Source organism: Canis aureus, chromosome Y (assembly GCF_053574225.1).
Source record: "Canis aureus isolate CA01 chromosome Y, VMU_Caureus_v.1.0, whole genome shotgun sequence".
Lineage (NCBI taxonomy): Eukaryota > Metazoa > Chordata > Mammalia > Carnivora > Canidae > Canis > Canis aureus.
This window is the reverse complement of record NC_135650.1, coordinates 1109577-1133943: the sequence shown is the minus strand read 5'-3', so window position 1 is coordinate 1133943 and position 24367 is coordinate 1109577. Positions and strand designations below refer to the sequence as shown.

The 24367-nt window shown below is 39.6% G+C and overlaps 1 protein-coding gene across 4 annotated transcripts in view; it reads left to right on the top strand.

Moving 5' to 3' along the window:
• LOC144309396 (serine protease 53-like) overlaps window positions 1–21740 on the top strand; it is a 43287-nt gene extending 21547 nt beyond the window's left edge. For 2 of the 4 annotated variants that reach the window (XM_077890469.1, XM_077890468.1), the window contains 4 exons: window positions 19028–19163; window positions 19542–19789; window positions 20745–20878; window positions 21391–21740. In XM_077890469.1, the coding sequence (XP_077746595.1) occupies window positions 19028–19163; window positions 19542–19789; window positions 20745–20878; window positions 21391–21663 (791 nt within the window). In that variant the 3' untranslated portion in view covers window positions 21664–21740. The remainder of the gene's footprint in view (window positions 1–19027; window positions 19164–19541; window positions 19790–20744; window positions 20879–21390) is intronic. The other 2 variants (XM_077890470.1, XM_077890471.1) reach the window with 2 other exon arrangements.
• Window positions 21741–24367: the final 2627 nt, after the last annotated feature.

Here is a 24367-nt window from a genome sequence, read left to right as displayed (position 1 = left end):
TCTTCTGTGAGATTTCTGTTCATGTTTTTGCCCATTTCATGATTGGATTGTTTGTTTCTTTGGTGTTGGGTAAAAAAGTTCTTTATAGATATTGGAAACTAGCCCTTTATCTGATACGTCATTTGCAAATATCTTCTCCCATTCTGTAGGTTGCCTTTTTGTTTTGTTGACTGTATACTTTGCTGTGTAAAAGCTTCTTATCTTGATGAATTCCCAATAGTTCATTTTTGCTGTTGTTTCTTTAGCCTTCGTAGATGTATCTTGCAAAAAGTACTGTGGCCGAGTTCACAAAGGGTGTTGCCTGTGTTCTCCCTAGGATTTTGATGGACTCTTGTCTCCCATTTAGACCTTTCATCCATTTGAGTTTATCTTTGTGTATGGTGAAAGAGAGTGGTCAGTTTCATTCTTCTGCATGTGGATGTCCAATTTTCCCAGCAACATTGACTGAAGAGACTGTCTTTGTTCCAGTGGATAGTCTTTCCTCCTTTATCAAATATTAGTTGACCATAAAGTTGAGGGTTGACTTTGGAATTCTCTATTCTGTTTCATTGATCTATGTGTCTGTTTTTGTGCTAGTACCACACTGTCTTGATGACCACAGCTTTGTAGTACAACCTGAAATCTGGCACTGTGATGCCCCCAGATATGGTTTTCTTTTTTTTAAATTACCCTGTCTATTCGGGGTCTTTTGTGATTCCACACAAATCTTCAAATAATTTGTTTTAACTCTCTGAAGAAAGTCCATGGTATTTTGATAAGGATTGCATTAAACGTGTAAATTGCCCTAGGTAACATTGACATTTGCACAATATTAATTCTTCCAATCAATGAGCATGGAATATTTTTCCATCTCTTTGTATCTTCCTCAATTTCTTTCAGAAGTGTTCTATAGTTTTTAGGGTATAGCTCCTTTACCTCTTTGGTTAGGTATATTCCTAGGTATCTTATGCTTTGGGTGCAATTGTAAATGGGATTGACTCCTTAATTTCTCTTTCTTCAGTCTCATTGTTAATATATAGAAAGACCACTGACTTCTGGACATGATTTTGTATCCTGCCATGCTGCCAAATTGCAGTATGAGTTATAGCAATCTTGGGGTGGAGGCTTTTGGATTTTCTATGTAGAGTATCATGTCATTGGCGAAGAGGGAGAGTTTCACTTCCTTTTTGCCAATTTGAATGCCTTTAATGTCTTTTTGTTGTCTGATTGCTGAGGCTAGGACTTCCAGTACTCTGTTGAATAGCAATGGTGAGAGTGGACATCCCTGTCTTGTTCCTGATCTTAGGGGAAAGGTTCCCAGTGCTTCCCCATTGAGAATGATATTTGCTGTGGGCTTTCCGTAGATGGCTTTTAAGATGTTGAGGAATGTTCCCTCTATCCCTACTTTCTGAAGAGTTTTGATCAGGAATGGATGCTGTAGTTTGTCAAATGCCTTCTTGCATCTAATAAGAGGATCATATGGTTCTTGGTTTTTCTCTTGCTGATAGGATGAATCACATTGACTGTTTTATGAGTGTTGAATCAGGCTTGTGTCCCGGGAATACTTGGTCATGGTGAATAATCTTCTTAATGTACCTTTGGATCCTATTGGCTAGTATCTTGTTGAGAATTTTTGCATCCATGTTCATCAGGAATATTGGTCTATAATTCTCCTTTTTGGTGGGGTTTTTGTCTGGTTTGGAATTCAGGTGATGCTGGCCTCATAGAACGCATTGGGAAGTACTCCATCTCTTTCTATCTTTCCAAACAGCTTTAGTAGTATAGGTATGATTTCTTCTTTAAACGTTTGATAGAATTCCCCTGGGAAGCCATCTGGCCCTGGACTTTTGTGTCTTGGGAGGATTTTGATGACTGCTTCAATTTCCTCCCTGGTTATTGGCCTGTTCAGGTTTTCTATTTCTTCCTGTTCCAGTTTTGGTCGTTTGTGGCTTTCCAGGAATGTGTCCATTTCTTCTAGATTGCCTAGTTTATTGGTATATAGCTGTTCATAATATGTTTTAAAATCATTTGTATTTGTTTGGTGTTGGTAGTGATCTCTCCTTTCTCATTCATGATTTAATTAATTTGAATCTTCTCCCTCTTCTTTTTAATAAGGCTGGCTAATGTTTTATGTATCTTATTAATTCTTTCAAAGGACCAACTCCTGGTTTTGTTGATCTGTTCCACAGTTCTTCTGTTCTCAATTTCATTGGGTTCTGCTCGAATCTTTATTAAGAGTCTTCTTTTGCTGGGTGTAGGATCTATTTACTGGCTTTTCTCTAGCTCCTTTAGGTGCAAGGTTAGCTTTTGTATTTGAGTTTCCAGTTTTTGAATGGATGCTTGTATTGCAATGTATTTCCCCCTCAGGACTGTTTTTCTGCATCCCAAAGATTTTGAACGGTTGTATCTTCATTCTCATTAGTTTCCATGAATCTTTTTAATTCTTCCTTAATATTTTGGTTTACCCTTTCATCTTTTAGCAGGACGGTCCTTAACCTCCACGTGTTTGAAGTCCTTCCAAACTTCTTCGTGTGATTTAGTTCTTATTTCAAGGCACCATGATCTGAGAATATGCAGGGGACTTCCGAATCTTTTGGTATTGGTTCAGTCCAGATTTGTGACCCAGTATGTGGTCTATTCTGGAGAAGTTCCATGTGCACTTGAGAAGAATGTGTATTCAGTTGCATTCGGATGTAAAGTTCTGTAAATATCTGTGAAATCCATCTGGTCCAGTGTATCATTTAAAGCTCTTGTTTCTTTGGAGATGTTGTGTTTAGAAGACCTACCGAGTGTAGAAAACACTAGATTCAAGTCACCAAGTATACATGTATTATTATCTAAGTATGTCTTAACTTTGGTTATTAATTGATGGATATATTTGGCAGCTCCCACATTTGAAGCATATATATTGAGGATTGTTAAGTCCTCTTGCTGGATAGATCCTTTAAGTATGAGATAGTGTCCCTCTTCATCTCTCACTACAATCTTCGGGGTAAATTTTAGTTGATCTGATATAAGGATGGCTACCCCTGCTTTCTTTTGAGGACCATTTGAATGGTAAATGGTTCTCCAACCTTTTATTTTCAGGCTGTAGGTGTCCTTATGTCTAAAATGAGTCTCTTGCAGACAGCAAATAGATGGGTCCTATTTCTGATTCTTTCTTTTGAGGTGAGGTTTTCCTTCTAGTCATTTTGCTCAGTGCAGGGTGGTGAAAAACAAGTTGTATTGGGAAAAGGAGAAAAAGAGAGGAGAAAAGAAGGAAAAAAAGAGAAAAAGAAAAAAGAAAAATGGGAAAATACATGAAGAAAAAGAGAAGAAACCGAGAAAGAAAAAAAGGTTGGGGGAAGCAAACAGAAATCAAAAAGAAAAAAACAAAAAAGCAAAAAACCAAACACGGGGCAGTGCCTTCTGATTCTGTATACTTTAAGTCCATTGACATCCCCTAGAACTTGTCCGTCTAGCTGGTCTTCAGGGGGAGGGGCTTGTTGTGCTGATTTTCAGGTATTAGCACTTGAGGGAACTTCTCTGCCCCCTGCCTGGTGCAGGGCTCAGTGGGGGTTGTGTGCCCCGTGAGGCCCCAGGTGTTTTAATTCTTTAAATTGGAGTTCAATTTGCCATATTTATCATAACACCCAGTGCTCAAACCACCAAATTCCCTGCTCATGCCCATCACCCAGTCACCCCAAACCCCCACCAACTTCCCTTTCCACTAGCCCTTGTATGTTTCCCAGAGTTACGTGTCTCTCATGTTTTGTCACCTTCACTGATATTTTCACACATTTTTCCTTTCCTTTTATTTTTATATTCCCCAAATTAAAGGTAACAGAACATGTTTCTCCCTCTCCTATTGACTTATTCACTCAGCAAAATACCCTTCAATTCCATACACATTGAAGCCAATGGAGGGTATTTGTCATTTCTAATAGCTGAGTAATATTCCATTGGATACATATACCACATCTTCTTTATCCATTCATCTTTTGATGAATATCGAGGCTCCTTCCACAGTTTGGCTATTGTGAACATTCCTGCCATAAATATTGGGGTGCAGGTGTTCCAGGGTTCCACTTCTGTATTATCAATTCTGTTCCATTGATCTATGTGCCTGTTTTTGGGCCAATACCACACTGTCTTGAAGACCACAGCTTTGCAGTACAACCTGAAATCTGGCATTATGATGCCCCCAGTTATGCTTTTCTTTTTTTTTAACATTCCCTGGCTATTCGGGGTCTTTTCTGATTCCAAACAAATCCTAAGATGATTTGTTCCAACTCTCTGAAGAAAGTCCACAGTATTTTGATTGCATTAAATGTGTAAATTGCCCTTGGTAGCATTCACATTTTCACAATATTAATCTTCCAATCCATGAGCAAGGATGATTTTTCATCTCTTTGTGTCTTCCTCAATTTCTTTCAGAAGTGTTCTATAGTTTTTAGGGTATAGCTCCTTTACCTCTTTGGTTAGCTTTATTTCTAGGCATCTTATGCTTTTGGGTTCAATTGTCAATGGGAATGACTCCTTAATTTCTCTTTCTTCAGTCTCCTTGTTTGTGTATAGAAATGCCAATGACTTCTGGCATTGATTTTGTATCCTGCCACACTGCCAAATTGCTGTATGAGTTCTAGCAATCTTGGGGTGGAGTCTTTGGGTTTTCTATGTACAGTATCATGTGATCTGCAAAGAGGGAGAGTATGACTTCTTCTTTGCCAATTTGAATGTCTTTGATTTCTTTTTGTTGCCTGATTACTGAGGCTAGGACTTCTACTACTATGTTGAATAGCAGTGGTGAGAGTGGACATCCTTGTCTTGTTCATGATATTAGGGGAAAGGGTCTCAGTGTTTCCTGTTGACAATGATATTTGCTGTGGGCTTTTCATAGATGGCTTTTACGATGCTTATGAATGTTCCTTCTATCCCTACATTCTGAAGAGTTTTGATCAGGAATAGATGCTGTATTTTATCAAAAGCTTTCTTTGCGTCGATTGAGAGGATCAAATGGCTCTTGGTTTTTCTCTTGTTGATATGATCTATCACATTGATGCTAAACCTGCCTTGCATACTGGGGATAAATCCCACTTGGTCATGGTGAATAATCTTCTTAATGTACTGTTGGATTCTATTGGTTAGTATCTTGTTGAGAATGTTTGCATCCATGTTCATCAGGGATAGTGGTCTATAATTCTCCTTTTTGGTGGAGTCTTGGTCTGGTTTTGGAATTAAGGTGATGCTGGCCTCATAGAACAAGTGTGAAAATACTCCATCTCTTTCTCTCTTTCTGAACACCTTAGTAGAATCATTATGGTTTCTTCTTTAAACGTTTGATAGAATTCCCCTGGGAAGCCTTCTGGCCCTGGACTTTTCTGTCTTGGGAGGTTTTTGACGACTGCCTCAATTCCCTCCATGGTTTTTGGCCTGTTCAGGTTTTACATTTCTTTGTGTTCCAGTTTTGGTAGTTTGCGGTTTTCCAGAAATCTGTCCATTTCTTCTAGACTGCCTAATTTATTGGTTTATAGCTGCTCATAATAAGTCTTTAAAATCATTTGTATTTCCTTGGTATTGGTGCTGATCTCTGCTCATTCATGATTTTATTAGAGTCTTTTTCTCTTCTTTAATAAGGCTGGCTAATGGTTTATCTATCTTATTAGTTATTTCAAAGAACCAACTCCTGGTTTTGTTGATCTTTTGCACAGTTATTCTAGTCTCTATTTCATTGAGTTCCGCTCGAATCATTATTAACTGTCTTCTCCTGTGTGAAGGTTTTATTTCTGTTCATTCTCCAGCTCCTTTAGGTGAAAGGTTAGCTTTTTTTCTATTTGAGTTCTTTCCAGTTTTTGTATGGATGCTTGTATTGCGATGTATTTCCCCCTCAGGACTGCTTTTGCTGTATCCCAAAGATTTTGAATGGTTGTATATTCATTCTCATTAGTTTCCATGAATCTTTTTAATTCTTCTCTAATTTCCTGATTGACACTTTAATCTTGCATCAGAATGGTCTATAACCTCCATGTGTTTGAAATCCTTCCAAACCTTTTCTTCTAGTATCAAAGCATTATGGTTTAGTTCTAGTATCAAAGCATTATGGTCGGAAAATGCAGGGTATGATTCCAAAATTTATGGTATCAGTTAAGCCCTGATTTGTGACACAGTATCTGGTCTATTCTGGAGAAAGTTCCATGTGCACTTGAGAAAAATGTGTATTCAGTGGCGTTTGGATGTAAAGTTCTGTAAATATATGTGAAATCCATCTGGTCCAGTGTATCATTTAGCGCTCTTGTTTCTTTGGAGATATTGTGTTTAGAAAACCTGTTGATTGTAGAAAGCGCTACATTGAAGTCACCAAGTATAAGTATATTATATCAAAGTATGTCTTAATTTTGGTTATTAATTGATTGATATATTGGCAGCTCCCACATTTGGGGCATAAATATTCATGATTGTTAGGTCCTCTTGTTGGATGGATCCTTTAAGTATTATATAGTGTCCCTCTTCATCTCTCACTACAGTCTTTGGGATAAACTTTTATTTATCTGATAAGATAATGGCTACCCCTGCTTTCTTTTGAGGACCATTTGAATGGGACATGGTTCTCCAACCTTTTATTTTTAGGCTGTAGGTGTCCTTCTGTATAAAATGAGTCTCTTGGAGACAGCAAATAGACAGGTCTTACTTTTTTATCCAGTCTGAACCCTACCTACACTGTTTGATGGGATCATTAAACCCATTCACGTTAGAGTAGCGATTGAAAGATATGAATTTAGTGTCATCATGATACCTATTCAGTCCCTCTTTTTGTGGATTATATCTTTGGGCTTCCTCTTTCTCTTACAGAGTCCCCCTGAATATTTCTTGGAGAACTGGCTTGGTGGTCACATTTTCTTTCAGTTTCTGCCTATCTTAGAAGCTCTTTATCTCTCCTTATATTCTGATTGAGTGTCTTGCTGGATAAAGTATTCTTGGCTGCAGGTTCTTCTGATTTAGGACCCTGAATATATCCTGCCAGCCCTTTTTGGCCTGCTAGGTCTCTGTGGAGAGGTCTGCTGTTAACCTAATATTTCTCCCCATAAAGGTTAGGGATTTCTTGTCTCTTGCTGCTTTAAGGATCTTCTCTTCATCTTTAGAATTTGCAAGTTTCACTATTAAATGTCGAGGTGTTGAATAGTTTTTATTGATTTTAGTGGGGGTGGAATCTATCTCCTGGATCTGAATGCCTGTTTGCCTTCCCAAAAGTTCTCAGCTATATTTTGTTCAAATACACTTTCTGGTCCTCTGTCCATTTTGGCCCCCTGTAAAACCCCAATTAAATATAGACTTTTCCTTCTGAGGCTGTCATTTATTCCTCTAAATCTATCCTCATGATCTTTTAAGTGTTTTTAACTTTTTTTTCCCACAGCTTCCTTCCTTCCCAACAACTTGTCTTTTGTGTCACTCACTCATTCTTCTAATACGATATCCTCCATCTTTAGGACCTCCAGTTTGGATTGCATCTCATTTAATTGAGTTTTAATTTTGGTCTCATTAGATCTATATTCTGCAGTCATGAAATCTCTTGAATTCTTATGATTTTTTTCTAGATCCACCAGTCGCTTTATCATTGTGCTTCTGAATAGGCTTCCTGACATTGAACTGTAACCCAAATTCTTATTTTTAATTAATTTTTTATTGGTGTTCATTTGCCAAAATATAGAATAACACCCAGTGCTCATCCCATCAAGTGGCCCCGGCAGTGCCCATCACCCAAACACCCACATCCCCACCCACCTGCCTTTCTACCACCCTTTGTTTGTTTCACAGAGTTAGGAGACTCTCATGTTCAGTCTCTTTCTGATATTTCCTACTCATTTTTTTGTCCTTTCCCCTTTATTCCCTTTCACTATGTTTTATATTCCCCAAGTGATTGAGACCATATAATGTTTGTCCTTCTCGGATTGACTATTTCACTGAGCATAATACCCTCCAGTTACATCCAAGTTGAAGCAAAAGGAGGGTATATGTCACTTCTAATGGCTGAGTAATATTCCATTGTATACATAGACCATATCTTCTTTATCCATTCATCTGTCGATGGACACCAAAGCTCCTTCCACAGGTTGGCTTATGTGGACATTGGTGCTATAAACATCGGGGTGCTGGTTCCTGGTGTTTCATTATATCTGTATCTTTGGGATAAACCCCCAGCAGTTCAATTTCTGGGTCATAGGGCAGATCTATTTTTAACACTTTGAGGAACCTCCACACAGTTTTCCATAGTAGCTGCACCAGTTCACATTCCCACCAAAAGTGCAAGAGGGTTACCTTTTCTCCACACCCTCTCCAACATTTGTTTCCTGCCTTATTAATTTTCCTCATTCTCACTGGTGTGAGGTGGTAACTCATTGTGGCTTTGATTCTTGGTTTTCTGAAGGCAAGTGATGCGGCGCATTTTCTCATGTGCATGTTGGCCATGTCTATGTCTTCCTCTGTGAAATTTCTGTTAATGTCTCTTGCCCATTTCATGATAGGATGGTTTGTTTCTTTGGTGTTGAGTTTAAGATGATCTTTATAGATCTAAGATACTAGCCCTTTATCTGATACGTCATTTGCAAATATCTTCTCCCATTCTGTAGGTTTTCTTTTAGTTTAGTGGACTGTTTCTTTAGCTGTGGAAAATCTTCTTATCTTGATGTAGTCCTAATAGTTCATTTTTGCTTTTGTTTCTCTTGCCTTCATGGATGTATCTTTCAAGAAGTTACTGTGGCCGAGTTCAAAAAGGGTGTGCCTGTGTTCTTCTCTAGGATTTTGATGGAATCTTGTCTCACATTAAGATCATTCATCCCTTTTTAAGTTTATCTTTGTATATGATGTAAGAGAATGGTCTAGTTTCATTCTTTTGCATGTGGATGTGCAATTTTCCGGCACCATTTATTGAAGAGACTCTTTTTTTCAGTGGATAGTCTTTCCCCCTTTATAGAATATTAGTTGACCATAAAGTTGAGGGTCCACTTCTGGATTCTCTATTATGTTCCATTGATCTATGTGTCTGTTTTTGTGCCAGTACCACACTGTCTTGATGACCACAGGTTTGTAGTACAACCTGAAATCTGGCATTGTGATGCCCCCAGATATGGTTTTCTTTTTTAAAATTCCCCTGGCTATCCGGGGTCTTTTCTAATTCCACAGAAATCTTAAGATAATTTGCTCCACTCTGTGAAGAAATCCATGGTAATTTTCATAGGGATTTCATTAAACATGTAAATTTCCCTGAGTAGCCTTCACATTTTCACAATATTAATTCTTCCAATCCATGAGCAGGGAATATTTTTACATCTCTATGTGTCTTCCTAAATTTCTTTTGAAGTGTTCTGTAGTTTTGAGGGTATAGATCCTTTACGTCTTTGGTTAGGGTTATTCCTAGTTATATTATGCTTTTGGGTGCAATTGTCAATGGGATTGACTCCTTAATTTCTCCTTCTTCAGTCTCCTTATTTGTGTATAGAAATGCCAATGACTTCTGGCATTGATTTTGTATCCTGCCACACTTACAAATTGCTGTATGAGTTCTAGCAATCTTGGGGTGGAGTCTTTGGGTTTTCTACGTAGAGTATCATGTCATCTGTGAAGAGAGAGAGTTTGACTTCTTCTTTACCAATATGAATGCCTTTGATTTCTTTTTGTTGCCAGATTGCTGAGGCTAGGACTTCTAGTACTATATTGAATAGCAGTGGTGAGAGTGGACATCCCTGTCTTGTTCCTGATCTTAGGGGAAAGGCTCCCACTGCTTTCCCATTAAGAATGTTATTTGCTGTGGGCTTTTCGTAGATGGCTTTTAAGATGCTGAGGAATGTTCCTTCTATCCCTACACTCTAAAGAATTTGATCAAGAATGGATGATGTATTTTGTCAAATGCTTTCTCTGCATCTATTGAGAGGATCATATGGTTCTTGGTTTTTCTCTTGCTGATATGATCAATCACACTGATTGCTTTACAAGTGTTGAACCAGGCATCCCAGGGATAAATCCCACTTAGTCATGGTGAATAATCTTCTCAATGTAATGTTGGATCCTATTGGGTAGTATCTTGTTGAGAACTTTTGCATCTGTGTTCATCAGGGATATTGATCTATAATTCTCCTTTTTGGTTGGGTCTTTGTCTGGTTTTGTAATTAAGGTGAGGCTGGCCTCATAGAACGAGTTTGGAAGTATTCCATCTCTTGCTATTGTTCCGATCAGCTTTAGTAGAATAGGTGTGGTTTCTTCTTTAAACGTTTGATGGAATTCCCCAGGGAAGCCATCTGGCCCTGGACTTTTGTGTCTCAGGGGGAGATTTTGACGACTGCTTCAATATCCTCCCTGGTTATTGGTCTGTCAGGTTTTCTATTTTCTCTTGTTTTAGTTTTGGTAGTTTGTGGTTTTCCAGAAATGCATTCCTTTCTCTAGATTTCCTAATTTATTGGCGTATAGCTGTTCATAATACGTTTTTAAAATCGTTTGTATTTCCTTGGTGTTGGTGGTGATATTTCCTTTCTCATTCGTGATTTTATTAATTTGAGTCTTTTCTCTCATGTTTAATAAGGCTGGCTAATGGTTTATCTATCTTATTAAATCTTTCAAAGAACCAACTCTTGGTTTTGTTAATCTCTTCCACAGTTCTTCTGGTCTCTATTTCATAGAGTTCTGCTTGAATCTTTATTAACTCCATTTGCTGGGTTTAGGATCTATTTGCTGTTTTTTTCTCTAGATCCTTTTGGTGCAAGGTTAGCTTTTGTATTTGAGTTCTTTCCAGTTTTGAATGGATGCTTGTACTGCGATGTATCTCCCCCTAAGGACTGCTTTTGCTGTATGCCAAAATTTTGAATGGTTGCATCTTCATTCTCATTAGTTTCCACCAATCTTTTAAATTATTCCTTAATTTCCTGGATGACCTTTCATCTTTTAGCAGGATGGTCCTTAACCTCCACATGTTTGAAATCCTTCCATACTTCTTGTTGTGATTTAGTTCTAATTTCAAGGCACCATGGTCTGAGAATATGCAGGGGACGATACCAGACTTTTGGTATCAGTTAAGAGCTGATTTGTAACCCAGTGTGAGGTCTATTCTGGAGAAAGTTCCATGTGCATTTGAGAGGAATGTGTATTCAATTGCATTCAGATGTAAAGTTCTGTAAATATCTGTGAAATATGTCTGGTCCAGTGTATCATTTAAAGCTCTTGTTTCTTTGGAGATGTTGTGCTTAGAAGATCTGTCAATTGTTGAAATTGCTACATTGAAGTTACCAAGTATAAGTGTTTTATTATCTAAGTATGTCTTAACTTTGGTTATTAATTGATTGATATACTTGGCATCTCCCAAATTCCAGGCATATATATTGAGGATTGTTAAGTCCTCTTGTTAGATAGATCCCTTAAGTATGATATAGTGTCCCTCTTCATCTCTCACTATAGCCTTCGGGATAAACTTTAGTTTATCTGATATAAGGATGGCTACCCCTGCTTTCTTTTGAGGACCATTTGAATGGTAAATGGTTCTCTAACCTTTTATTTTTGGGCTGTAGGTGTCCTTCTGTCTAAAATGAGTCTCTTGTAGACAACAAGTAGATGGGTCTTGCTTTTGTATCCAGTCTGAAACCCTGTGCCTTTTGATGGGGTCATTAAGCCCATTCACATTGAGAGTTACTATTGTAAAATATAATTTAGTGTCATCATGTTACCTATTCAGTCCTGGTTTTGTGGGTTGTTCCCTTGGACTTCTTTCTATTACAGAATCCCCCTTTGGATTTCTTGCGGAGCTGGCTTGGTGGTCAAATATTCTTTCAGTGTCTGCTTATCTTGGAAGCTCTTTATCTCTCCTTATATTCTGATTGAGTGCCTTGCTGGATAAAGTATTCTTGGCTGCAGGTTCTTCTCATTTAGGACCCTGAATATATCCTGCTGAGCCGTTTTTGGCCTGCCAGGTCTCTGTGGAGAAGTTTGCTGTTAATATTTCTCCCCATAAAATTTAGAGATTTCTTGTCTCTTGCTGCTTTAAGGATCTTCTCTTTATCTTTGGAATTTGCAAGCTTCACTATTAAATGTCCAGGTGTTGAACGGTTTTTATTGATTTTAGTGGAGGGGATGTATCAATTTCCTGGTTCTGAATGCCTGATTCCCTTCCCAGATAAGGAAAGTTCTCGAGTATGATTTGTTCAAATACATATTCTGGACCTCTGTCCCTTTTGGCGCTCTCAGAACCCCAATTAAATGTTGATTTTTCTTCCTGAGGCTGTCACTTATTTCCATTTATCTATCCTCATGGTCTTTAATTGTTTGTCCTTTTTTCCCTCAGTCTCCCTCTTTGCCATCAACTTGTCTTCTATGTCACTCACTCATTTTTCCACCTCTTTAACCCTCGTTGTTAGGACTTCTAGTTTGGATTGCATCTCATTCAATTAATTTTTAATTTCTGCTTGATTAAATCTAAATTCTGCAGTCATGAAGTCTCTTGAGTCCTTTATGCTTTTTCCTAGAGCCACCAGTAGCTTTATAATAGTGCTTCTGAATTGGCTCTCTGATATTGAATTGTAATCCAAATTTTGTAACTCTGTGGGAGAGAGGACTGTTTCTTATTCTTTCTTTTGAGGTCAGTTTTTCCTTCTAGCCATTTTTCTCAGGGCAGAGTGTCCAAAAACATGTTGTATTGGGTAAAGGAGAAAAAGAGAGAGGAGATAGAAGAAAAGAAAAAGAAAAAAAAAGAAAAGAAAAAGGAAAAAAAAAGGAAGAAAAGAAAAGAAAAACGGGGGTGAGGGGGTGGGTGGAAGCAAACAGAAAACAAAAAACAAGGGGTAGTATCCTTTGATTCCGTATACTGTAAATCCCTCAACTTCCCCTGGAACTTGTCAGTGCTGCTTGGTAAATAATTTGTTTTTCCCCTGTCGGTCTCGCTGGTCTTCTGTGGGAGGGGCCACCTGTGCTGATTCTCAGGTGTTAGCACTTGGGGGAGCTGCTCATCCCCCAGCCCGGTGCAGGGCTCAGTGAAAGTTGTTTAAACTGTTTATCATGTGAGGCCACTGTGAAGCTCAGTGGAGATTGTTTATCCTGTGAGGCCCCAGGAGGAGGAACAACAGTGGCGACAGCCAGCATTCCAGCACTGGAGTCAGCTCCTACAGTAACTACCGGAGCTCTCAGTCTGCAGGGGCCTAGATGCTCCGGGGACGGGGGCCACTGATCTGCACAGCTTCGGGCCGCCTGTTAACAGGAGTGTCCTTGCTGTCCTGTGCCCTTCTCTCTTCTGCCTGTCCCGGGGGGATCGCGGGATCCTGGGCTGTGTCCCCGGTGCCCTGTGCTCCCGCGCCTGCGCTGTTGGAATTCTGCTTCCACGGCACAGATCCCTCCCTGCATAGCCTCTGCTGGAGCCGCCTTGGAGCTGCTCCCGGCACCGCCCTTCACGTGCTTCAGCCTTGTAGGCAATTTGGCCTCGGGGTGTGGCGGCTCTCCCCGGGGTGCAGTTCCTCTTTTAGTCCCTAGGAGCCTGAGGGCATTCCGCCCCTCCTGGGATACTGTTTCAACTCCCTGAGCGTCTTTCTATCTGGGAAGATTGGTGAAGCTCCTGCTTCTCCAGGACAGGGCTTTCCTGTCCAGGGGGCACTCGCCCCAGCCTTAGCCTGGCTCCTTGTGGGGCCCTTCCCCTTTGGATGCCTTTTGTTTCTTTATTTCTTCACCACCCCCCATCTTCCTACCTTGATAAAAGCACGAACTCTTCTCACTGTAGCTTTCCAGCTGTTCTCTTTCAATCTCAAGCCGAATTCGTAGGTTTTCAGGATGATTTGAAAGTTATCTAGGTAATTTGGTGGGGCAGTTGACTTGGGGACCCTACTCTTCCCCCATCTTCCCTTGCCTCCTGTGATCTAAATTCTGTAACTCTGTGGGATAGAGGACTGTTTCTGATTCTTTCCTTTGTGGTGAGTTTTTCCTTCTAGTCATTTTGCTCATTGCAGAGTGGTTGAAAACAAGCTGTACAGGAAAAAGGAGAAAAAGAGAGAGAGAGAGAAAATAAAAAGGGGGGATACAAACAATAAACAAGGAGGGGTATCCTCTGATTCTATATACTCTAAGTACTTTGGCTTCCTTGGAACTTTCTAGCGTTGCTTGGTCAACAACTTGCTCTTTCCCTGTCCTTCTTGCTGGTATTGTGGGGGAGGGGACTCCCATGCTGATTCTCAGGTGTGTGCACAGCCCCCTGCCAGGTGTTCGGCTCAGTGGGAGCTGTTTATCCTATGAGTCCCCTGCTCCCTGGCGCCCCTGGTCAGTCCCAGGTACAGGGTGACCCCAGGAGGAACAACAACAGTGGCGGGGCCAGTTCTCCAGCTCTGGAGTCAGCTCCAACAGTAACTACCACAGTCTCCCAGTCCTCAGGGGCCTGGATGCTCTAGGGCAGGGCCGCCTGGTGGCAGGAGCCTCCTTGCTGCGCAGTATCCTCCTGGCCTCCGCCTGTCCTGACGGGAGCGCCAGATCTTTGGCTGTGTCCCATGGCACCCTGGGCTCCGGGGTTTGCACAGCTGGAATTGCTCTCCGGGTCGGCAGCCCCCTCTGCCTGTAGCTGCCACCTGAGCTGCTCCCAGGGCTCCAGGGGCTGCGCTCCAGCCCTTTATGGAGCTCGGCCACGAGGTGTGGCGCGCTCTCCCCCGGGGGAACAGCTCCTCCATTAGTGACCCTGGGAGCCTGAGGGCATCCCTGCCCCTCCTGGGATCCTGCCTGAGTTCCCTGCAAGTGCCTGTCCATTCAGGAAAATTTGTAAAGTTTCTGCTTCTCCGTGACTGTGCTTTCTGTCCTGGAGGCTCTTCACCCTCTGGCCTTAGCCAGTCTTCTTGCGGGACCTCTCCCCTTGGATGCTTATTTATTTATTTATTTATTTATTTATTTTCCGTCTTCCTACCTTGATAGAAGCGCAAACTCTTCTCACTGTAGCATTCCAGCTGTTCTCTCTTTATTTTTTTTTAAAGATTTTATTTATTTATTCATGATAGTCACAGAGAGAGAGAGAGAGGCAGAGACACAGGCAGAGGGAGAAGCAGGCTCCATGCAGGGAGCCCGACGTGGGATTCGATCCCGGGTCTCCAAGATCGCGCCCTGGGCCAAAGGCAGGCGCCAAACCGCTGCGCCACCCAGGGATCCCTGTTCTCTCTTTAAATCTCAGGCCGAAATCGCAAGTTTTCAGGATGATTTGAAAGTTATCTAGGTATGTTAGGGGGGGAGGGGACAGGTGACTTGGGGACCCTACTCTTCTGCCATCTTGCCCTGCCTCCTATATCATGTATTACTCTTCCGTGTTGATGTGGGACTCAATCCTGGGACCCCAGGATCATACCCTGAGCCAAAGGCAGATGCTCAACCAAGGAGCCACCCAGTCATCCCTCCGTGTACTTTTTAATTTCCTCTTTGATATCCTGGTTGACCCATTTCATTGTTTAGTATGTTGTTTATCTTCTATGTATTCGTGGCCTTTATAGATGTTTTTTGTGGTTGACTTCTAGTTTCATAGCATTGTCATCAGAAAAGATGCAAGATATGACTTTCATTTTGAATTTGTTGTGGCTTGTTTTGTGGGCTTACATGAGATGGAATCTGGAAAACAGCCCTTTGTACTTGAAAAGAATATGTCCTCTGCTACTTTAGGATGGAATGTTAGTAATAAATGTGTTAAGTCCATGCGGTCCAGTATGTCATTTAAAGCCCTTGTTTCCTTGTTGCTTTTCTGTTTAGATAATCTGTCCATTGATATAAGTGGGGTGTTAATGTCCCCTTTTACTACTGTATTATTACCAATTAATTCCTTAATGTTATTAACTGCTTTACAAATTTGGGTGCTCCCATGTTGGATGTAAAGATATTTACAATTGTTAGATCTTGTTGGATTACCCCTTTATGATTATATAGTGCTCCTCTTTGTCCATCATCAACAGTCTTTATTTTAAAGTTGAATTTGTCTAATATAAACATTTCCACACTTTTTTTATTTTCATCGCCATTTGCATTCCCTCACTTTCAAGCTGCAGATGCCTTTGCCTCTAAAATGAGTCTCTTATATGCAGAATAAAAATAGATCTTATTTTTTTCATCCATGTGTCACTCTGTCTTTTACTGGAATGTTGTCTATTTACACTCAACGTAATGATTGGTAAATACCTATTAGTGTATTTGTTTTGTGATTGTTTCTGAATATTTTCTTTGACTTTTTCTAATCTTTGCTGATTTTCTTTAATGCTATACTTGGATTTCTCTTTATTCTTTATTTATTAGTGGTTCTGATTTATGGTTATTGTTAGTTTTGTATAAACATACTCTGCATATAACAGTCTATATTAATTTGATGGTCATTTAAGTTTGAATCCATTCTTTACTCCCTTCCTCCCTTCATTTTAAATATAAGCTGTGTTTCATATATATGTATGTATGTATTAGAGAGAGAACATGAGCAGGAGGGGAAGGGGAGGTAAAGGGAGAGAGATTATGCTAAACAGACTTGGGACTTAATCTCAGAATCCTGAGATCATGAATTGAACTGAAATCAAGAATGGACACTTAACCAAATGAGTTACGCAGGCCCCTCTTTGCTGTCGTATTTTAAATCCTTTTATTTATTTAAATCCTTTTATTTTGTGGGTTCTTTGCAGGACATTTTATAAAAATATTCATGTTTACTGCTTTTATGTTTCCTACCTTCATACTGTAACTTTTGGTCTCCTGTTTCCACTCAAAGATTGGCATATTTCTTTTTTTTATTTCTTGCAGAACTGGTCTACTGGTCATTAAGTCCTTTAGGTGTTGTTTGTCTGGGAAACTTTATTTCTCTTTCTATTCTAAATGACAGCCTTGCTGGATAGGGTATTCTTGGCTGTAGATTTTTCCCATTAAGTACTTTAAATATATCATGTTATTTTCTTCTGGCTTGCAAAATTTCTGCTGAAAAATCCACACATCCTTATGGGTTTTCCCTCTTATGTAACTGTCTCCTTGTGTCTTCCTGCTTTTAAACTTTTGTCTTGTCACTGGTTTTTATTTTTCTATTTTAATTACAATATGTCTTGATGTGAGTCTGCTTTTGTAGATTTTGTTGAGGGGTTTTTGTGCCTCTTGGATCAGGATATGTTTCTGTCTGCAGATTAGGGGCATTTCAATTATTATCTCTTCAAATAAATTTGTTTACCCTCTTTTCTCTTTTCTTCTGGGGCCCCTATAAAATGAATGTTATTACATTAGAGGATTTTATAAATTTATTTTATTTTTTTGTCCTGCTTTCTTCTTTTTGCTCAGCTATATTTGTTTCCATTTTTCTGTCTTCTAGATCATTAAGTTGGTTCTCCATCTCTTCTATCCTACTCTTCATTCCATCAAGCATGTTTTTCATTTCATTTATTGAGCATTTTATATCTGAGTTATTCTTCATATGTGTTAATGGTCTCACTGAGGCCATTCACTTCTTTTTCAGTCCAGTGAATATCCTTATGATTATTATTTTGCATCCTCTATCAAGCATGTTCCTTATATCTGTTACCTTAGATGTCTGAACCTGGCCTTATCTTTTTTTTCATTTAATATAAATTTATCTGTCTTTTTATTTTTGTCCAAGTCTCATCTCTGTGCCAGTTTCTCTGTGTTAGGAAAGTCAGCTATATCTCCTGTTCTGGTGGGTGATGAAGAAGTCCTGTAGCGCCCTGCTGTGCCAGTGTCCCTGTTCCCCAGACTCTGATGCTTTCAGACATTTCTCCAGTGTGTACTGCCTTTGCTCTATTGTTTTGTTCTGGCCGTTTTATCATTCCAGCTGGTCTTTTGCATATACTTTCTTTGACTTCTCTGGGTCGTGTTTAGTCCCTGGCCTGAATGTAGATTTTTAGTAGGTGTGCTCTGGACTGCTTGTGAATTGAGATATGTCACCACTGCCTCTGGAACCAAGGCTTCATAAAACTCTCAGGTTGGGAGATGTGGTGTGATGTTTGTGATGGGCTTATAGAGAAGGGAGCCCACCACACTGACACTGAGGCAAGTTTTATTGGTACTACCAGAGACCAGGGAAATGGGACTTGGTGTAAGTAGGTTAGACAGCCAGTATGGGTGCTGTGCTGCCCTACACAGGTGGTTCTGTGTTTATGCTGAGGGGCAGAGGAAATAAACGGAGCCTCTATTTCCTTTTTCATGAAGACAGTCTGTCAGTGAATGCTGCCTCTCTGGGACATTATCTGAAATAAAGCCTCTCTTCTATATGCCCCCAGGTGCTCTTCACTAATATTCCTGGGCTTTTGCCTGCCTTTTCTCCTTCCTCTGGGCTTTCTCAGAGCCCAGACTGCTGACCTTTAAAACTCCAGGCTTTTAGCACCATGGGCTGCAAGAAATCACAAAATTCAATCAAAATTCAGTTTTTTTCTCCTATGCACTGCCCTCTATACTAGTCTGTCTCTCACCCTTCTTGATCATTGCTCCCTACCTACTGTAGCAGCCATGATTCATTCTCTCTCAAACAACATCTCCATACTTCCTGCTTTCTTCAATATGGCTTCTTCTGTTTCTTTAGTTGTGGAACTTGTTGTCTCAGTCTTTAGACCAATTTCTGTGACATTTAGTATAATTTGATAGTTATCTAGTTGTGTTTACTCAATGAGGTGAATGTATGGCCCTCCTACTGTGCTACCATCTTCCCTTCCTTTTCAGTGTGACTACAATTTTCATGTAGTAAGTTATTTCTCTGGTTCCAGCTAAATTAAAATTTTAAATATATTTCTCTAATAAATTTTCAAAATAAAATTTTGCTTCTTTTTTATTGCTTACCATGTTAATGACACCTAACTATGCAAGGTAACATTTTGAAAGTAATAGTTCCCAATTATTTGACAAATGAAAGATAATTAAACTAGGCCACAAGGAAATGATGGATTTGGAAACAACTCTAAGTCAATTATTCTTTTCAGGGAAATGGCACATACAGGGGATGTATTTGAAAGTCAATTTTAGTAATAATGATAAGCTTACCAGAGCTAGGAAGGATGAAAAACTTCTAAAGATGGACTACAGATGACAATTCTACTGAATTTACTTTTATTCTCAGCTTTGGCAGATCGAATTTCTCTACAATATGCCATGCCTTGGCAGGCCATGATAATCAGTTGTGGCAGTGAAATTTGCAGTGGTTCCATTGTTAGCAGCTCTTGGGTTCTCACTGCTGCTCATTGTGTCAGGAACATGTAAGTTTGGATCCTGCTTCATTTAATACACTATAATACAGTATTTTCAAATTAGTTTGTTTATGTCTTCATTGAATTAATTCACTTCATATTATGTCTGAACATATTATGTCTGAATTATGTCTCATAGCATCTTTGCTTCCGGTGAGGTGAGAAATTTGCCTCAATGTGTTTGTCTGACTGATACTTCTCTTAGTTAATACCTCTCTAATTCTAATGTTTATGAGTTTTCATTGGGTTCTGATTTCTCTACAGGTAAAGTGAGATCTTTGCCCATCACCACTAAGGCAATGCATTGGAAAGCCTAATACTGATGGCTTCTATGGGCTCATATTTCCTAGTGAATAAATTCTAATTAGTCTCTAACTGCACACTTAGGAATCCTGAAGACACTGCTGTAATAATGGGCCTAAGGCATCCTGGTGTACCTCTGAGAGTTGTTAAGGTGTCTAACATTCTACTGCATGAGAGATTTCGGATGGTGAGTGGGGCAGCAAGAAATGATCTAGCACTGCTGCTCCTTCAAGAGGTCCAGACTCCCATTCAGCTTTTAGCACCATTGGGACATCTAAAGAACTTGAATAGCTCAGAATGTTGGCTTTCTGGGCCAAGAGTTCTCAAACCAGGTCAGTAGTTACTTTGTTTATTAGGACAGTAGTTTTAAAACAGTGAGACAGAGGGTCCATTTACTTGATTTTAAAATTCAGAAGAGAATTCTAATCACAGTTGTTCCATTATTATCATTATTTTTTAATAAGTTTATTTTTTATTGGTGTTCAATTTACCAACATATAGAATATCACCCAGTGCTCATCCTGTCAAGTGCCCATCTCAATGCCTGTCACCCAGTCACCCCCACGCCCCACCCACCTCCCCTTCCACCACCCTTAATTCGTTTCCCAGAGTTAGGAGTCTTTCATGTTCTGTCTCCCTTTCTGATATTTCCCACTCATTTTTATGCTGAGGGAAATAAGTCAACCGGAGAAGAACAAACATTATATGGTCTCATTCATTTGGGGAATATAAAAATAGTGAAAGGGAATGAAGGGGAAAGGAGAAAAATGAGCAGTTGTTCCATTATTAATTTTAATTTTTTAATCAAAATCAGAGATAAACTCTGAAATTGGTTTTTATTATATAAAATGATAGTTTTGAAAATGACTCCATTAGACTTCAAATGTGCAAAATAACATAAGGGAGATCTTTCTGTATACAGTCAGGTTTCATAAATAAAGTAGACATGAACTGCTTACTAAGTTTGCTAACCTTAGGATAATGGAAATATTGTTTTTAAAATTTATACTTATTTAAGAAAATGAAGGTAGATGTGAATTGAAATTTATTTTACAAATGAAAATCAAGTTGTTAATTCTGAGAAGTGGCACATAAAAAGTGAGGAAAATTATTAGAATGGATAAATTTGTTCAGTAAGATAGTGGTAACAAAGTAAATGAAATTTCTTAGTATTAAAACTTAGAGATAATTTAAAGTGATGACAGAGATCATGGTATTGTCTCTTTCATTAGCATTTCAATGCAGACTATGTCCCTTGGACTTCTTATTTTATACCTGTTTTTCTAGGAGAGACAGATGAGAGTCCAGAAATGTTACAGATGCAGGTAATGGGAGCTTCAAGCTGTGCCCACCTCTATCCTGACATTGGCAGTTCTATTGTCTGCTTCATTACTCAGGAGAAAATCTCTGATAAAAATGTGGTAAAAATCTCCTTTTAAAAATTCTAATTTATAACTTTCTCCACATATAAAAATGTAGAGCATCCAATCAATAGGTTATCAATATAAGAAACTGGATTTTTGTTCAGTGGGAAAAAAATATAATTACCTACAGAAAAAACTTCCTCAAAGGAATATGCTATTAATCTCCACTTTATCTGACATTTGTTATTCCTAACTACCCACACTGAAAAGCTGTTTGGGTGGTCTCCAAAGAAATTAGGCATTTCACATAATTCTGTATCTTCTAAGTCCTGGAGATAGGTGAAACCTTAATTTGCCATTACAAATGTCATCCTAAAGACTGTCAATGGCTTTATCAGTACTGTACTTATGAGAGAAATCTATTTGATAATGATGTTGATTGGCTTATGTATCTATTTGAACACTTACTATTTTCTAAATAGATATTCTCATTCTAACTGACAAAGTCTAATATTAAGTAAGAATTTAAGACAGTGACTTGAATAAAGATTTTACCATTGCCTTCACAGGAACCAGTGACTCCAGGCAGTGCTGTTATGTGTAGACCAATATCTGGAAATGGCAGCTGGAGACAGATAGGCATCACCAGTCTAAAGGCACTTGCTACCATTGTCAGCCCACACTTCTCCTGGATATTATCCACATCAGCAAAAGCAGGTCATCCCCTAAACCAGGCCCTCATGCCTTGGGCAGAGAAGCCAAAGTCATCTAGTCTTTATGAAGAGACAACAACACTACAATTTTCTTTATTAATGATTATTACAGTCCAGAGTCTGTTGTAAACCAGTGCTTATAATGATAACTACTACTTTGGGCATTTTGTAATTTAAAAAGATAAAATATCAAATTTTAAAAATTAAAAAATATCAAATTAAAAAAATAAGCATCAATTCTATTCATTAAAATGACAGTCTCATAACATTCTAAAATAATATAGAGTATAACAATTTCAAACTTGAAAAAATTCACACTTTCCAACATGTGCTTTATTTAATAATTAATAAGATATTACCAAAAATAATTCTCATTGATATATATACACAAAACAATCTCAATTTATACTTAATCTATATTTGAAGGAACCCTCTATGCTATATCCAAGACATATTCAAATAAATGTATTCTAAATATTTCAATTGTTAAAGACAATAAATAGTATTTTACTGCCTTAAGTAGTAAGAAAATGAAAAAAAGTAGTAACAAAATGTAATTAATTAATGTATTATATTTACAATATACATAAACACCTGTGCATTATTTAAAATGATTACATAAAAAACACAACAAAGAGTTTACTTTATAACTCCTTTAGGTCAAAAAACAAGTAAGTAAAAGGAAAATAAGCAAAAGGCAAAGAAAAAAGAGAATCAATTCTTGAGAATAACTAGCTTAGAAGAGAAGACTTTGGAGGCCTAGGTTAAAAAGATGATAGGGATTAAGCAAGAAACTTGTCTAGAAGAGCAAGGGAGTTGTAGTAAACTGATGAATCACTATATACACAGACAACTAATATGTTAACGACATGAAGCAAAAAGAAGTACATAAAAATTAGAAATGTCAAGAAAAAAATTGGCTGTCAAGTAATAACCATCCAATTCAAAAAATATTTTCTTGTAAAAAGAAAAATCCACTGAGATACAATATCAGAACACATGTCTTTCCTGGAGCCCAGGGCATACAGTAAGAGGAACCCAGATGTCCCTCCTGTAAGACAAAGTCTGAGTAACCCCGTGGAGAGAGGGGCAGGTGCATACCATCTACCTGGGTGATAATCTCAGAGCCCACCGTTTGGAGGGCCAGGCAGTAAGGAGCTGAGAATGGCATCTAGTTGACAGGCACTGTGAATTCAAGAGCCTTCAACCGCTGGAGACAGAACGCCTTGTATTGCCTTCTGCCAATCATATGAATGATATTTGCAGGAAGGGCTTCCCATCTTGTCCAGCTTGTAGAGGGGATCACATCCTACGTAACCATCCCCGCTCCAGGCCAGCCAGGTCAGACTAAGTGCAACTAAGTGAGTGCAACATGAAGCTGGGCCATCACATCCCCACTGCTGGCCCACAAAGTTGTGAGAAAATACATGACTGTTATTCTGAGCCAGCAAAGTAGGCTTGGGACAGTTGGTCTGGTGTCAATGCAAGCCAGTCTCTATAAGAATGAGAGAAGAGTAGGGGATTCTTACACACCCATCTCCATCACTTCATTTGGCAAACTGCCACATGTGCTATGCCCTGAAGATAGAGGTCCCTGTCTTGGTTTCTCTGTGGAAGAGGACAAGGTGTAATACTTCTTGTGCATGTGCTCAATGGGTCCATTCTGATTCTTGAGGCCACTGCAACTTCTTGTGCTCACACACAGGTCTTTCTGTTTCCTGTAGCAGTGGTGAAATCTGATGTATGGTGCTGTAGCATGACTCCATTTATACCACCACTCAAACAGTGGTACTGCTGGGTTGACTTCTTTTGCCTCCCTGGTTCAAGCTTTGCAAAGTTCATGCTAGCCTCTTTCTAAGGTGCCCAAGGTGTTCAGTACACTGTGTGCTTATACTGCACATGCACAAAACAAACATGTCCATACGTACATGTGTATGCATGTGAACATACACACATGGGAACCTGTTTGTCCTTCACATGGATTATGTCCATGTTAATTCCTCCTCCCAGGAGACTTTCATGCAAATGCCAGACATCTGGCAGTACCCTTGCCACAAAGAGAAGGTGAGAGGGACCACAGCATAAAAGGTGTGTGATATGGAGAAGACACCTTATGAGAAGCTGAGTCTCATGGGCACATCCATTGTCTCTTCTCCTCATTGCTTTGACAAATGGACACTGGACAGCACACACACACACACACACACACACACACACACACACACACACAGGATGGGCTGCCCATCCCTCCCCTGCATGGTAGTGCACAGGAAAGGCACATTGCAGCCTGGGCACTGGCAGTCCTGCCCATACACCTAAGTCTCCCAGCAGCTTTCCCCAACCCCCTGAACCTGGTGGTCTTCTTAGAGATGTCCTCCTTCCTCCCACGTCATGTATGTGTTGGTCCTAAACCAACCGGTGTGTTTTGTCCTCTCACTTGGCAGCAGGGACCCCTGGGGCACCAGGGCCCTTCTGAAAGTACTGTGTTCCTGTGCATGTATAGACCCCAACCTCAAGTGTCTTGGGAGGGGGGGCACTGTGGTTCTTGGGGATGTGGTGGAAGGTGACAGACATCTTGGAGTCCTGAAGGTGAGGTGGACTCCTTCTCCAGCTGCCTTACATGTCATGAGCCAGTGTCCGTTTGTCAAAGCAATGAGGAGAAGAGACAATGGATGTGCCCATGAGACTCAGCATCTTGGAGTCCAGTACCATCATGTTTGGGAAGAAATAAGCCACTTTTTTTTAAGAGGTGGACTCCCTCTCCAGCTGCCTTACATGTCATGAGTGGCTTACAGAAAGCCACTGGAGGAGTGGCAGATCTGGGAATCCAATC